The sequence below is a fragment of the Condylostylus longicornis genome, unplaced genomic scaffold (assembly GCF_029603195.1).
Source record: "Condylostylus longicornis isolate FDR11 unplaced genomic scaffold, ASM2960319v2 ptg000049l, whole genome shotgun sequence".
In the NCBI taxonomy this organism is placed as follows: Eukaryota; Metazoa; Arthropoda; class Insecta; order Diptera; family Dolichopodidae; genus Condylostylus; species Condylostylus longicornis.
In genome coordinates, this window is record NW_026578018.1 from 4,473,959 (window position 1) to 4,488,694 (window position 14,736).

Consider the following 14,736-nt stretch of genomic DNA (forward strand, 5'->3'; position numbering starts at 1 on the left):
TGGAAAATAAAAAATATATCAAATATTTGACTTCAATGATCTGTGACTTAAGGTTAAGATCTTTTAAATTATCTATTTTTCGTTTTGGTGACACAACATCATTATAAGAATGGTAAACATTTTTAAAAATATGTATGACCAGATGACACTCTTTATATTTTTGTTATTTTCGAATCATTTGTAAGATTTCGCGTGTGTATATATATTTATGTTCTATTTTTAAGGTATTAGTTTTAGAATTTTAAAATTTTAAAATAAATATTTTTAGATGTTAAAGTTCAAGTTAACTTTATTAGATTTTGGTTCCGTTTTGAAAAATTATAAAATTTTGTGAGAAAATAAATTTTTTTTTGAAAAATGCACATTACACACATATCCCTTGTCGTATATGTCACAACTTGCCACTTGAATTCACAAAATCTATACTATTTTTATGTTCCCATCATTATAAAAAGATAAACTAATTTAAAATGTTGGAAAATCTCTTTTTTTCTACACATTATACTAAGATTAGAATATTAATTTAAGATTAGTCTAATATTTTTTACAGTTTTATTTTAAGCAAAAATTTTAATTATCTTGAATTTTATTTTAAAGGAGTTGAGCAAAATTTTTGAATTTCATTAGTTCATTTTCTAGTAAAAATTTCGATTAAATACTTAAATCACAATTTGACTGAAATCGATAACACTATATATTTTCAATTTAAACAAATTTTAGTCCTCAGGCAGGTATACAATTTTTAGTTTTCCAATTATTGCTTGGTTGTAAAATCGATGAGCAACTAAAAAAATGCGTTTACAAACTTAACAACTAAACTAATGCGTTAATTCAAATCGATTGCGTTAAATAAAAATTAAAATCAGGTAGCAGAAAATTACAAAACTGTTTGATTACTTAATTTCATAAAATTATGCACGTGCGCATACTTGCGTACATAATACAAATAAGCAATTAAACAGTTGCAAACTCAAAATTGCATTGTTACACGATTTCCGATACATTGGAATAATATATCTTAAAACCCAATATATCTTATTTATTAATAAATTTTATTTTATTTTAAAAATTATTATAATTTTGAAAAACATCACTACACTTTAAATAATGTATGTCTAACAGAATAGCGTATAATTGTTAATTTTAATTTTAAGTTAGGCCGTATAAAAAATTAAAACATTGTTAATTTTAATTTTTTATACGGCCTAACATTCTTTAAATTTTCATTCCTTATGAAAACAGACCTTTCATTTAGAATATAGGTATCTACCTTTCATATGTTCTTAATTTTTAAATTTTATTGCACATACGAGTACAATTAAATTTTTACTGTTTTCATCTGTTATACTTTTAATTATATTTAATAAACAAAAACCTGATACTGTTTATTTACTAATTTTATAATTTAAATTTAAAATACTTAATTACTTTAGAGTAATTATATGAGTTTTACTTTTTCTTTGTTTTTAAATTTTTAAAAATAAAAATTCAATTAAATTATTTTAAAATACAAAAAAATCCATAATATAATTAGTATAATTACTTTTTAAGTACATAACTATATAACAAAATAATGTTATACAAGTAACCCCTTCATATAACACACATCATTAAAATAATATTGTGTTTTGCCTTAATATGTATAAATAAATAATATTGGGGTTATAATAAATAATTGATTGGGTATAATAAAAAAAAATGTTATGATTTAAATTAAGAATAAATTAAATGTAAATAAATTTTTCGGTTTTTTAAATTCAAATTAAAATACATTTATATATTTTATATATACATAGATATATACATAGATGTAATAAAAAATTTTAATTACTATAAAAAACAGTTGGATAAATATACACAATAAAATTGATATTGAAATAATTTTCTATGAAATTTTAAATAAATACACAAACCCCAGAGCAATCTGTAATACTATAGAGATTTTAGAAAGAAAAGGTTTTCTTTAAAAAACAAATTTTATATTAAATGCTATATTTAAATACTTTTATAATATTCTTTTAAATTTTATAAAATAGAATTCAATAATAATATAGTAGCTATAGTATGTGGGTTATAGTTATAGAAAATAAATTGGTAAAAAATTTGGTGACTGGCAGAATATTGTAATACAAAAGAAATTCAATTTAAAATGTAAAATTTTTTTAGAAGGAATCCAGTTCTAATTTAATTTTTTTCACAAAATTTTCATCACGCTGAGAAATTAAATGTTTAATTAATTAAGAATGATTAAATTCAATACTTTTATTATGATATTCATTTGAATAGTTGCTAATAAAAAGGTAGGTAAACTAGCACAACTTAATACTTTGACAGAACCTAATCACCTCCGACGGAATAAAGAAAACTTTTTTTTTTAATATAATACGTCATAGGTAGGTGTTAATTTATTATTTCTCTTTATACATGAAGACATTGATATTCATTCCTACTAGCAACTGGCAATAATAGTAACATAATTTCGATGACAAACATAAGTGCTTTTTAACTTTAAGCTTCAATATGAATAAAATTAACAGTCCTATCCAAGCAAAAGAAGTTATGAATTTTATGCTCGTTTAAACAGGATTTCTCTGGGCCGTTTTGTGTTTTATTAAAATTATAGTCTCAATCCCCAACAGCTCTACGGCGATCTTTCTTGAGCATGGACGAAGAAACATCTTCACCTGACGGCACCTTTTCGTGTCCTGCCGGTGAGAGCCACATTTCGTCGCGAGCAGGCAGGCGAGCCTAACCCACAAGCCGGAGGAAGGCAGACCACTGAAATGCAGCGGCTGTATAAAGTCTCCCCTCGGCACCAGCCCATCGACAACTTCGTTGACAGCATGTCCACTGCGTCCAGGTACCGAAATAAGCGTTACTCTGTTTACCGATGCCAATTCCACAAGTGCACTAAGGCAGTTCCAGTAAGGCTGCTTCTGCGTCTGGTGAAAACAACCAAAGTGGTTTGGCTGGAATTCATATTTAACCCAACGCATCTGCACAACTCTTCCACAACACGTAAATTTTGCTGTATAGATCATCCACTACAATAGACCACAGAAGGGGCGAAAGAACCCCGCCCTGCGGACACTCTTTTGCAGCGGAGATGAAAAGTGTGTCGTTAACTTACGGGGACTTAATGATTCTATCCGTAACATACGACCAACCGTCGGATGTTACGGGATAGAATCATAGTCGGTCACATCAATCACGCGTTTGTGCAACGATTCACAGATGACATGATGTGAAGTTTTATCAAAAGCACCCTCAATATCAAGAAAGCAGCCAGGTGCCACCTCTGCAGAGCGAACGTAGTAGATTTTCCTACTGATTGATAGGCATTCTGAGACTCATCAAGGGATTAGTTCCCAGTGCGACGTCCCTTATAATACCTACACCTTTCTCATTGCTCTCAAAAAAAAAGAGGGAAGGCTAAGGGACGAAAAGACTTTGAGTGGTTGCTTGGTCGCTTACCTGATTCAATGACCGGATTCAAGTGATTCCTAAGAGCTTCCGAGTCGGGAAACTGCGTTGAGACCATTAGCTCCAACGTCTGCTTTCCGTTCTCGGACATGCAGCCATCAGACTATTCTATCAGGGCCAGCCCGCTAGCACACTTTTTGGAAAGTACCTTGTGAGGACAAGCATTGCTGGAGAGTTCATCTATGCCTTTGCAGAACGCCCTCCATGAGCATCTTTTCGCTTCCCTTATTTCCCTAGTGTATATCGTGAGTAAGCGTTTATACTCCCCCCACGCACCAGATGCCTTATTGGAGAGCTTTCTGATCCTTTGACACCTCCTATTGCTTCGCCTCGGCTTGGCGGTATGTGTAATATTAAAATGTTCTCCCATGATAGAACATTTTAATATTACACATACACCGTGCGCATATTAAACAGATGCGTTCATATTACTGTACATGGAATTCCCAAAAAAACTTGAACATCATTCGTTGGTATTTGTAACAAAAAAAATAATTACCCCAATTAAATATTGAAATTATTAATATTTTGGAGCGTTTATTTTAATATTTATGTCTAATTAAACAACAATGTTTTAAAAATAAAATTCTCATCGTCCTTCACGAAAATTAATTTAAAACATGAATAGTATCTCATTCTTAAAATCTTTATTCAGTTCGATTTAATTCTCTTTAAAGAAACAATTTATTTATAAGTATAGAATAGTCCATCACTTGAAAATTTAGATTCGAGCAAAAGAAGAACATAGATCACATAATTTTTAAGAGAATATCATGTTTACTCCGACTGATTCAAAAACTGGTGAACCAATACCAATAACTGGATTTTACCGTGTTCTGATTATAAGTGGTTCTTGGCCATTAAAGCCAAATACTCATTGGATATTAAAATTTTTTTATTATTTACTGACATTGTGCTGTTTAACATCATTTTTCATTTTTATTTCTGGAGCAGGGTTTTATTTATTTAAAGAAACCATACTGTATTATAAAATACAATGTTTAACAATTGAAGCTGCTGTTACAGCAAAATTCTTTCGTTATTGTAATTTTTTATATCGTCGTTATGATTTCTGTATTTTACTAAACAACTTTTACAATGACATTTTCATTAAACCCTATGAAAAAGGATATAGTTATACTAAAATGATGATAAGGCCAGTTGAATTTATGTATGTGTCTTATATATTAGCATATATATGGTTTGCTGGCCAACCAATTGTAACTTATTATATATTGGGTTATGAAAGTGAACCATTACCACGCCGAATATTAGGTATTTTAAATATTGAAGGAACATTATTAAGATTTGTACTGTATTCGATTGTAATTTGGGTAACAATGTCAACAGCGACTTATATGGGAATTGAATCATACATAACTGGTCTATGTTTAATACATTTGATAGCACGTTTTAAAAATTTAAATGAGGAAATTATAAATACATTTAATGATATAAATTCTGGTGGAAAAATTCCAATTGAAAATGGTGTTCAATTTTTAAATGATCGTTTAACAAAACTATTTAAACAACAGCAGAAACTAAAAATGTAAGCATAAACCTAGAATGTTTCAAGTAACTGAAAGCAATATTAGATTTCTTCTAATTCAATTATTTTTATTTTTATTTAGATTTGGGGGAATGCTGAACGACAATTTTTCATTTCGATATTTTTGCATTGTCTTATCAAGTGCATTAATTTTATGCTTAGTTGTTTTCATTATGGCAGAAGTAAGAAAAATTTTTTAATTGTTCCTATTAATTAAAAACAAATTGCTGCTTTCATTTTAAGGGTACCCGAAATATTGTTACTTTAATGTTTGTGTTTTGGGCTTGTGGGGCTATCTCGGAACAAATTGCAGTCGGTTACATTGGATCAGAACTAATTTATTTGGTAAAAAAAATGTTTCGCACACTTTTTTTTTGCTAGTACATACCTAAGTTTGAGAACCATAGTTCGGATGAGTTAGATGTTGAACATCATGACTAAAGTGTCTTGTTTATTTCACTTTCAATTTAAAACTCCTCTGCCAAGAAAATTCAACGTCTAAGAGAATACCATTTCCTCTCAGATCAAAGCTCCATAATTGTGCCAGAAGGTACATTTATATCTTCTCCGCTTCTCTTAAAAGTTGTAACTTTATCGCCTTATGTTGGTGCGTTCCTGTTATTGTAAAAATGCTTAATGTTGTTAAGCATTTAAATAAAATTTAGATAATTGTTTAATTCTTCAAAGCTTTTTTAATTGCTTGTACCTGTTCATCGTCATGCAGATCACGTAGTTCGCACTCTTAGCGCGACACTTCCTGCAATCTTTTTGTATTTACTCCCATCGATGTTTTTTGATGGCATGCTTTTTACTGTATTTATTTGTACAAACAATTCAATACTGCATGATTTGATAGTACACGAACATCTTTTAAAAAATTTGTCAGTGTCAAATTTGTAATAAACACTTTGTTTGATTTTAGACTGAAAATATGAGTACAACATTTTATTCTTGTAATTGGGAAACAATACTTTTAAATTCAAATATTTCAAATAAAGCTAAAAAATCTTTGCTTCTACATATATACACAATAATGATAGCATCAACAAAACCCATTAAAATTACTGGATTGAATTTCTTTGATTTATCAATTGTGACAGCATTTAATGTAAGTATTTATTACAATACGTGTTACATAAAAATAATATTTTGTTGCAGAACGTAAGAACTGCCGTTTCTTACTTTATGTTTCTACACACAATGAGGAATACATCTATTAATTAAGGGATTAAGATAGATAACCACAATATTTATATGTGAAATATAAACGGTGCTCTCACATTCACTAAGTGTACGTTAAGCAAATTGCAAATGTCGCAAAAAAAAGTAAAATTATTAATTTTTAATGATCACAATATTGTAATATTTAAAGCTCTGTGTATGCTATGTAGAATTGAAATAGAATTTGCAAACAATTTTTACTTACTAATAATTAATTACTTAATAATAATGATTTTCTAATTGTTGCGGTACTGGAAACTCATCCTTACTTAGTACGGAATATCTTTTATAAACATTCTTTCCCGAAGGTCTTCGAAACCCTTTATTAGCTGACAAATTTGTTTGTAACACAATGAAGCACACATATTTTCCGGCGTATTAAACATTAAGAAAATGTAGTCACATTACATAATTGTATTGTATTGCGAAACTTTCGAATGTTATCTTCTCGGATCTTATTATAGGCTGGCCTTACTATACGGTGGCGCTATTGAAAAATCATGCAAAAAAATTAATGTTATCAATGAAAATTCTATTTGAATTTAAAAAATATTCTTAATTTTACTAAATAATTTTACAATTATTTTGAGGTTTTTTGTTTCATAAATTAATTTTAATGAACTTATTAATTTCTCATAGCTTACTGCAAAGGTTAATTATATTATGGTAAAACTTCATATAGTACAAGCAGTTGAAGAAGCGTAAAAACTTATGTATAATGTAGTAATAATTTGAAATTTTGCTAGTTAGCTTGCTCAAGGACTCAATATTTTGCAGTATTATAATTATTTGAATTTTTAATTATGTTTCTAAATATTGTTGAATTAATTTTACATTAAAAAAAACACATTAAATTTTTAATGTAATTTTGAAGTACTTGCATATTTTGCAATAACGTAATAATTATTTAATAATCAAAATGTAGTTTTTGCAATATTAAATTGCTACAAAGGCAGTAAAACATCAGGGCATTAATACTGAATTCCCATCGAATATAAAATTATAAGAGAATGTATTCTGAGACGGTGTATAAAAACTAGTTAACTTAAGAATTATTGCTCAGTGCGATTTTACAATTTTAACAATAATTAAAAGTTAAATTTAAAAAACATCTGTAATATCGTAGAAAATTTGAATTACCAATAGTGGTAATGTAGAACAGTTAATCTTGAGTAGAAGAGAAGTTTTTGAATAGTATAGCCTAAATATTTTGTTCGCAATTCGTTATCAAAATTCAATTAGATTCAATCGAAGTTGGGGAACGAATTAGAACATTTTCTAAAAAAAATTTTGTGGAACAGTCCAACAATATTTGAATAATTTTTGCAATTGATCATGTTTTCACCGACTGATTCAAAAACTGGTGAACCCATAAAATTAACTGGATTTTATCGTGTTTTAATTATAAGTGGTGCTTGGCCATTAAAACCAAATATTCATTGGATACTCAAATTTTTATATTATTTTTTTACAACATGTTGTTTAACATCATTTTGTTTTTTTATTTCTGGAGCAATTTTTTATTTAATTGAAGAAAACGTACTCTATCACAAATTACAATGTTTAACAATTGAAGCTGCAGTTACAGCAAAATTTTTTCGTTATTGTGATTTTTTATATCGACGTAATGATTTTTGTATCTTATTAAATAAATTTTATAATGAAATTTTTGTAAAACCCAATGAAAAAGGATATAACTACACTAAAATGATGATAAGGCCAGTTGAATTCATGTATGTATCTTATATATTAGCATATATATGGTTTGCTGCTCAGCCAATTGTAACTTATTATATATTGGGTTATGAAAGTGAACCATTACCACGCCGAATATTGGGAATTCTAAATGTTGAAGGAACATTATTAAGATTTGTACTGTATTCGATTGTGATTTGGGTTACAATGTCAACAGCAACTTATATGGGAATTGAATCATACATAATTGGTCTATGTTTAATACATTTGATAGCACGTTTTAAAAATTTAAATGAGGAAATTATAAATACATTTAATGATATAAATTCTGGTGGAAAAATTCCAATTCAAAATGGTGTGCAATTTTTAAATAATCGCTTAACAAAATTATTTAAACAACAGCAGAAATTGAAAATGTAAGTAAATGTACTAGAGTATAATTCAAGTAAATTAAAGCCGTATTAATTTTCTTATAATTCAATTACTTTTATTTTAATTTAGATTTGGGGGAATGCTGAACGACAATTTTTCATTTCGATATTTTTGCCTCGTTTTATCAAGTGCAATAATTTTGTGTTTTGTGGTCTTCATCATGTCAGAAGTAAGGGAGTTAATAATTATTTTTAACTATTTTAAGAAAAAAATGTTTTTGGTTTAAGGGAACTCGCAATATTGTTACGGTAATGTTTGTATTTTGGGCTTTTGGAGCTGTTTCAGAACAAATGGTTATTGGTTACATTGGATCAGAATTAATTTATTTGGTAATCCTTATTTGGTTTTTGCATTTATATATAAGTATTATGTAAATATTTAAATTAATTAATTTCAGACAGAAAATATGAGTACAACATTTTATTCTTGTAATTGGGAAACTGTACTTTTAAATTCAAATATTTCAAATAAAGTTAAAAAATCACTAATTTTACATATATACACAATTATGTTAGCATCAACAAAGCCCATCACAATTACTGGATTAAATTTCTTTGATTTGTCAATTGTGACTGCATTCAATGTAAGTATAACTGCTATGCAAGATATAATTATTCATAATCATTTAAATTATAGAATGTGAGGACTGCAATTTCTTATTTCATGTTTCTGCATACCATGAAAAATGCATCTGCAAATTAAAGAAGAAATTAAGATTGTCCCAGCAAGAAATTAAAATTTTACATTGTTTAATCGCATTTTAGCACTTTTCACCTATACGTGATTAATGTGGCACCTGAATTTAAATTTAGATAATTTCGTTTTATAATATTTTAGCAATGGAACAAATTTGATCATGGCTGTTCCAAAAAAAAAAGTAATTAACAAAATAAACAACTTTGCACTTAGAATAAATTAATACGTATCAAAAACTGTAAACATACTGTTATCGAACATTATGTAGACGCTAAAGAAAAACGACTAAGCGTACACAGCGCCAAGATTTTTATATTTTCTGATGTATATTATAATTTAAGATCTTCTGAAATCAACTGCAATAACAGCTATTGCTGGACCGGTATATGGATATAAATTTTCATATTTTACGAGTTAACGGCAACCTGTTTTAATTTTAAATTTCCTGACTATTTTAAATAAATTCTGTAGGTAGGGTGATATATATTAAATTCATGTTTTAATTTTGTTTTAATATTTTCAAACATATTTGAATTTAGTGCGATTTGCGGTAGGTTTTTCTAGTCATATAAAATTCGTAATTCAAAAAATTTTAACAATTTTCTCATTTTGCTTGTTTTTTCGAAAATTTATCGTGTCATTAAAATTTTTCTGTAGTTAAAACTCATACATATGTATGTTAACTCATAATAATTTGAAATTTGAAAGTTTTGCTTACTCAAGGACTAATATTTCGCAGTATTATAATTATTTGAATTTTTAATTATGTTTCTGAATATTGTTGAATTAATTTTACATTAAAAAAAAACACATTAAATTTTTAATGTAATTTTGAAGTACTTGAATATTTTGCAATAGCGTAATAATTATTTAATATTTAAAATGTAGTTTTCGCAATATTAAATTGCTGTACAGGCAGTAAAACATCAGGGTAATAATTTTGAATTTCCCATCGAATATAATTAATAAAAGAATGTGTTCTGAGACGGTGTATAAAAACTAGCTTTCTTAAGAATTATTATTCACTGCGATTTTACAATTTTAACAATAATTAAAAGTTAAATTTAATAAAAATCAGTAATATCGTAGAATATTTGAATTACGAATAGTTTGTTCACAATTCGCTGTCAAAATTCAATTAGATTCAGTCCAAATTGGGGAGGGAATTAGAATATTTTCTAAAGATAATTTTGTGGAACAGTTCAACAAAATTTGAATAATTTTTATGAATGATCATGTTCTCACCGATTGATTCAAAAACCGGTGAGCCCATAGCAATAACTGGATTTTATCGTGTTTTAATCATGAGTGGTTCTTGGTCATTAAAGCCAAATATTCATTGGATGTTTAAATTTTTATATTATTTACTGACATTGTGCTGTTTAACATCATTTTGTATTTTTATTTCTGGAGTAGTATTTTATTTAATTGAAGAGAATGTACTCTATTACAAATTACAATGTTTAACAATTGAAGTTGCTGTTACAGCGAAATTTTTTCGTTATTGTGATTTTTTATATCGTCGTAATGATTTCTGTATCTTATTAAATAAATTTTATAATGAAATTTTTATCAAACCCAATGAAAAAGGATATAGTTACACTAAAATGATGATAAGACCAGTTGAATTTATGTATATGTCTTATATATTAGCTTATACATGGTTTGTTGGACAACCGGTTATAACCTATTATATATTGGGTTATGAAAGTGAACCATTACCAAGCCGTATATTAGGTGTACTAAAAATTGAAGATAAACTATTAAGATTAATATTATATATAATTGTAATTTGGGTAACAATGGCAGCAGCAACATTTTTTGGAGTAGAGTCTTATATAATTGGTCTATGTTTAATACATTTGATAGCACGTTTTAAAAATTTAAATGACGAAATTCTAACTGCATTTGATGACATAAATTCTGATCGAAAAACTTTAATCAACGATAATTTTCAATTCTTGAATAATAGATTAACAAAATTGTTTAAAAAGCAAAAGAAACTAAAACTGTAAGTAAACTAATTATAGAGCATGATAAAAGCAACGCCAACATTAATTTATTTCTATAAATTCTATTATTTCTATTATGTTTAGATTTGGGAAAATGCTGAACGACAATTTTTCATTTCGATATTTTTGCCTCGTTTTATCAAGTGCAATAATTTTATGTTTTGTGGTCTTCATCATGTCAGAAGTAAGGGCCTTAATAATTAATTATTTTTACGTAACTATTTTAAGAAAAAATTTGTTTTTGGTTTAAGGATACCCGTAACATTGTTACGGTTATGTTTGTATTTTGGGCTTTTGGAGCTGTTTCAGAACAAATGGTTATTGGTTACATTGGATCAGAATTAATTTATTTGGTAATCCTTATTTGGTTTTTGCATTTATACATATGTACATGTATGTTATGAAAATATTCAAATTAATTAATTTCAGACAGAAAATATGAGTACAACATTTTATTCTTGTAATTGGGAAACTGTACTTTTAATTTCGAATATTTCAAATAAAGTTAAAAAATCATTAATTTTACATATACACACAATTATGTTGGTATCAACGAAGCCCATTAAAATTACTGGATTAAATTTCTTTAGTTTATCGATTGTGACGGCATTTAATGTAAGTATATATGACAGTCAACTGCAACATGTCATTGTAATATTAGTTCCCATAATTATTTTAATTACAGAATGTAAAGACTGCAATTTCTTACTTCATGTTTTTGCATGCCATGAGAAGTGCATCTGCAAATTAAAAAAAAATAAGATTGCCCCAGTAAAGAACTGAAATTTTAGATTGTTTTTGTATTTTAGCACTTTTCAACTATAAATGAATAATGTGGCACCTGAATTTAGTTTTCAATAATTTTCAATTTTGTTTCAAAAAGAAGTAATTAAAAAAATAATATTACTCTTAGAATAAATTACTGTAAAAATCAAAAAGGAGGAACACGTAAATTGTTTTCTCCTAAAAATTAGTTTTGTTGCAAACTTTTTTAACAAAATTCCTATTAAATATCAAAACCGAAAACAAAATAAAGGCACACAACACATTAGTGGCCTATCAAACATTTTTACATAAATGACTAATTTGGTTCAATAGAGCTGTAATGGTCTAAAGAAATTTTCTATATTTTCAAAATACTTACATAGTTTCTTTTTTCAAGTAGGCCGCTAATGTGCTAAGCACCTCAATTATTCCTAACATCGGAATTTTATAATAATGCCGTATCGAAACACAATACAGCAATTGTTTTTTATAAGCTGAATTCTGCATTAATACAATATTATTATACAATTCCAATCTCAGGGTAATTTGATATAAACAAGAAAGAAACGAAGCGTTTATTAAGCGCAAAAATCATACAAAATTCTAGATTCAAAATATTTTAGCAAATTTTCACATTTCTTTTTTATCAATTATTTCAAATAAATTTGTTATACAGCATTACCATCTAATATCCCAAGATTAAGGTCCTGTACAGGACAAGTCCTGTAAGCGGCGTATTCTAAGATAACTAAAAAAAAAAACGATTAAACATTTATAAAATAATTAAAGGAAAGTCTCCAAAACTTTACTTGTTCGCCATTTAAAAATTTCAAATAGATACCTCAAATTATTTAACTACACCTTTAAACAAACAGATTCTTATTCTTAATGGCGCTTTGGTTTAAGGACTTTCAGCCATTATGTTGCACAATACCCTATGTAAGGCACGAATTAAATGACCTTTAAAAATAACCCACATTAAACAAATTTTTAAGAAAAAGTGGTATATAAGAATTATTTCATACAATGAAATTAATTTCAGGTCACGAATTATAATTAGTTCTACAATTTTCATCTCAAAATGAAAATACTCCAATTTCATACGGAAAACTTTAACAATAAAATGGGAAAGAAAAAGAACTATAGAGTATAGTTTTTGAGTGTAGTTTTAAAACTTTTTATTTTTATTTTTCTTCCTTCTTTTTAAGTATAATTAAAGAAAATCTTAAAAGGAACATGATTCCTTTTATTATTTTTATTTCATTTTATTTTAGAAAAGCATGAAAATTCCATTGGTTTAATAAAGAAATCACCTGTAGCAATTCGTTATAGTTTTCTTTTCTGCATAAAATGCGCATAATAGAATTTTTTTTTTTGTGATTTCAATAAGACATGATTCAATTCTTTAAGTAAACACCAAGAGAAGGAATATAGTAAAAAGAATAAGTGTAACTTTTTGTAAAAAATTTCTATGTCAGGGTGAACATTAAAAGAAGACGTGCTTAAAGAAAAAGAACGTGCTCATTTATGCAATTTTCATTTTCATATTATGTATTATGTTATGAAGAAATGCTGTAGTTTTGATATCAAGTTAAATTAATTTTTTTTTTTGTTGAAGAAAAAATATTTTCCAATTGTAATATAGTTAGAAAGTGTTTAAATTGTTAGTACTGCGTTCTATTTCATTAGCACACGAAAATGCTATATACTTTTATACGAAAAAATCAATCGTAATATTAAATTTGTAATAATACGGCCTATAATTAGAAACAACATTTGTCAGAGTTATTAATACCAATATAATCAATTGCGTTTAAAATTACTCTAACTTTTGCGATATACTTGCAAATAATAATTAAGATTCCATTAGACTTACCCTAAAAATATCTGTATTCTAGCTAGTTCCTTAAATTTTAAAATTTTTATTAATATTCTAAGTTTTCATATACTCACTCATATGTGGCTCATATAGACACTATAATTACACTTTAATTAATCACTTTGAAAAAATTGAACTTTTCGATTATATTTAAAAAAGTTTCTGCCGGGTATGATTCAAAGTTGTTTTGAGTGACTTGAAAATTCATTTTAAATACATAATCGCTAATACTTAAAATTTTTGCTTTCAAAAATATCATAAATTTGCTGAATATGCAATACCCTGACAATAACATTGTTCTTTATTAAACATTCAACATTTCTTTACACGCCATCACTTGGGATTATCTTTTGTAAGTGCTCTTAGGATTTTCTCTTTAATACAGGTAAGGTGTCGTTATCATAATAGCAAATTTTAAAACTTATAAAGTACAACTAAATTTTAAGAACAACAAATTTTACAACAGTTTGCTAAAAATTCACATTAAATTAAAATTATCAAAAAAAAAAAATTTATCAGAAACTAAAATCATTTCTTAGTCACTTTACTATTCCATACAAATTAAATTTTGGCAAATACCGAACATTTTAAAATTTTTTTTTCCAAACGTATCAATGCTTCGTTTCAAAAAAATTTCAAAGTATTATTTGTTAGGTATTTAAAATATAACTTGATTGAAGATCAAAACAACAAACAACTGCCATATTGAGCAACTTTCCAGCAGTGTTGCCATAATGGAGTATTTTATTTTGTCGAAAAATGTATATTTTGTTTTCGAAAAATTATTATCTACTAAAAAATTAAATATTTTGCTTTTGGTTTTCACTCTAGAGAAGGCACAGTCAATTCTTTTTTTCTAAATAATGTTTTAATCTTCAAAGCATGTCAAAATATTATGGTTCACGCTTTTGAAAAAATTTATCTTGCCATAACTTTTAATATGTTTTTTTGATATGGCAACTGCTTCGATTGACATTTGAATTTCATTAAAAAAAAATATAAAA

The 14,736-nt window shown here is 26.9% G+C and overlaps 2 protein-coding genes across 2 annotated transcripts; both read left to right on the forward strand.

Moving 5' to 3' along the window:
- Positions 1-4,256: 4,256 nt before the first annotated feature.
- Positions 4,257-6,958, forward strand: LOC129611470 (uncharacterized). The gene is made up of 6 exons (XM_055524647.1): positions 4,257-4,401; positions 4,498-5,032; positions 5,115-5,214; positions 5,276-5,377; positions 5,955-6,140; positions 6,893-6,958. Exons 1-6 carry the CDS (start codon positions 4,257-4,259, stop codon positions 6,956-6,958), a joined length of 1,134 nt encoding a protein of 377 aa, XP_055380622.1.
- Positions 6,959-8,613: 1,655 nt separating this feature from the next.
- Positions 8,614-9,122, forward strand: LOC129611288 (odorant receptor 74a-like). The gene is made up of 3 exons (XM_055524354.1): positions 8,614-8,709; positions 8,778-8,963; positions 9,017-9,122. Exons 1-3 carry the CDS (start codon positions 8,632-8,634, stop codon positions 9,080-9,082), a joined length of 330 nt encoding a protein of 109 aa, XP_055380329.1. The 5' UTR covers positions 8,614-8,631; the 3' UTR covers positions 9,083-9,122.
- Positions 9,123-14,736: the final 5,614 nt, after the last annotated feature.

Excerpts from the sequence above, each read along its gene's own strand:
- LOC129611288 (XM_055524354.1), top strand. The coding sequence starts at position 8,632 with ATGTTTGTATTTTGGGCTTTTGGAGCTGTTTCAGAACAAATGGTTATT. Across the intron at positions 8,710-8,777 it reads GATCAGAATTAATTTATTTG|ACAGAAAATATGAGTACAAC; the intron begins GTAATCCTTATT and ends AATTAATTTCAG. Across the intron at positions 8,964-9,016 it reads CAATTGTGACTGCATTCAAT|AATGTGAGGACTGCAATTTC; the intron begins GTAAGTATAACT and ends TTTAAATTATAG.
- LOC129611470 (XM_055524647.1), top strand. The coding sequence starts at position 4,257 with ATGTTTACTCCGACTGATTCAAAAACTGGTGAACCAATACCAATAACT. Across the intron at positions 5,215-5,275 it reads TTGTTTTCATTATGGCAGAA|GGTACCCGAAATATTGTTAC; the intron begins GTAAGAAAAATT and ends TTTCATTTTAAG. Across the intron at positions 6,141-6,892 it reads CAATTGTGACAGCATTTAAT|CTTACTGCAAAGGTTAATTA; the intron begins GTAAGTATTTAT and ends AATTTCTCATAG.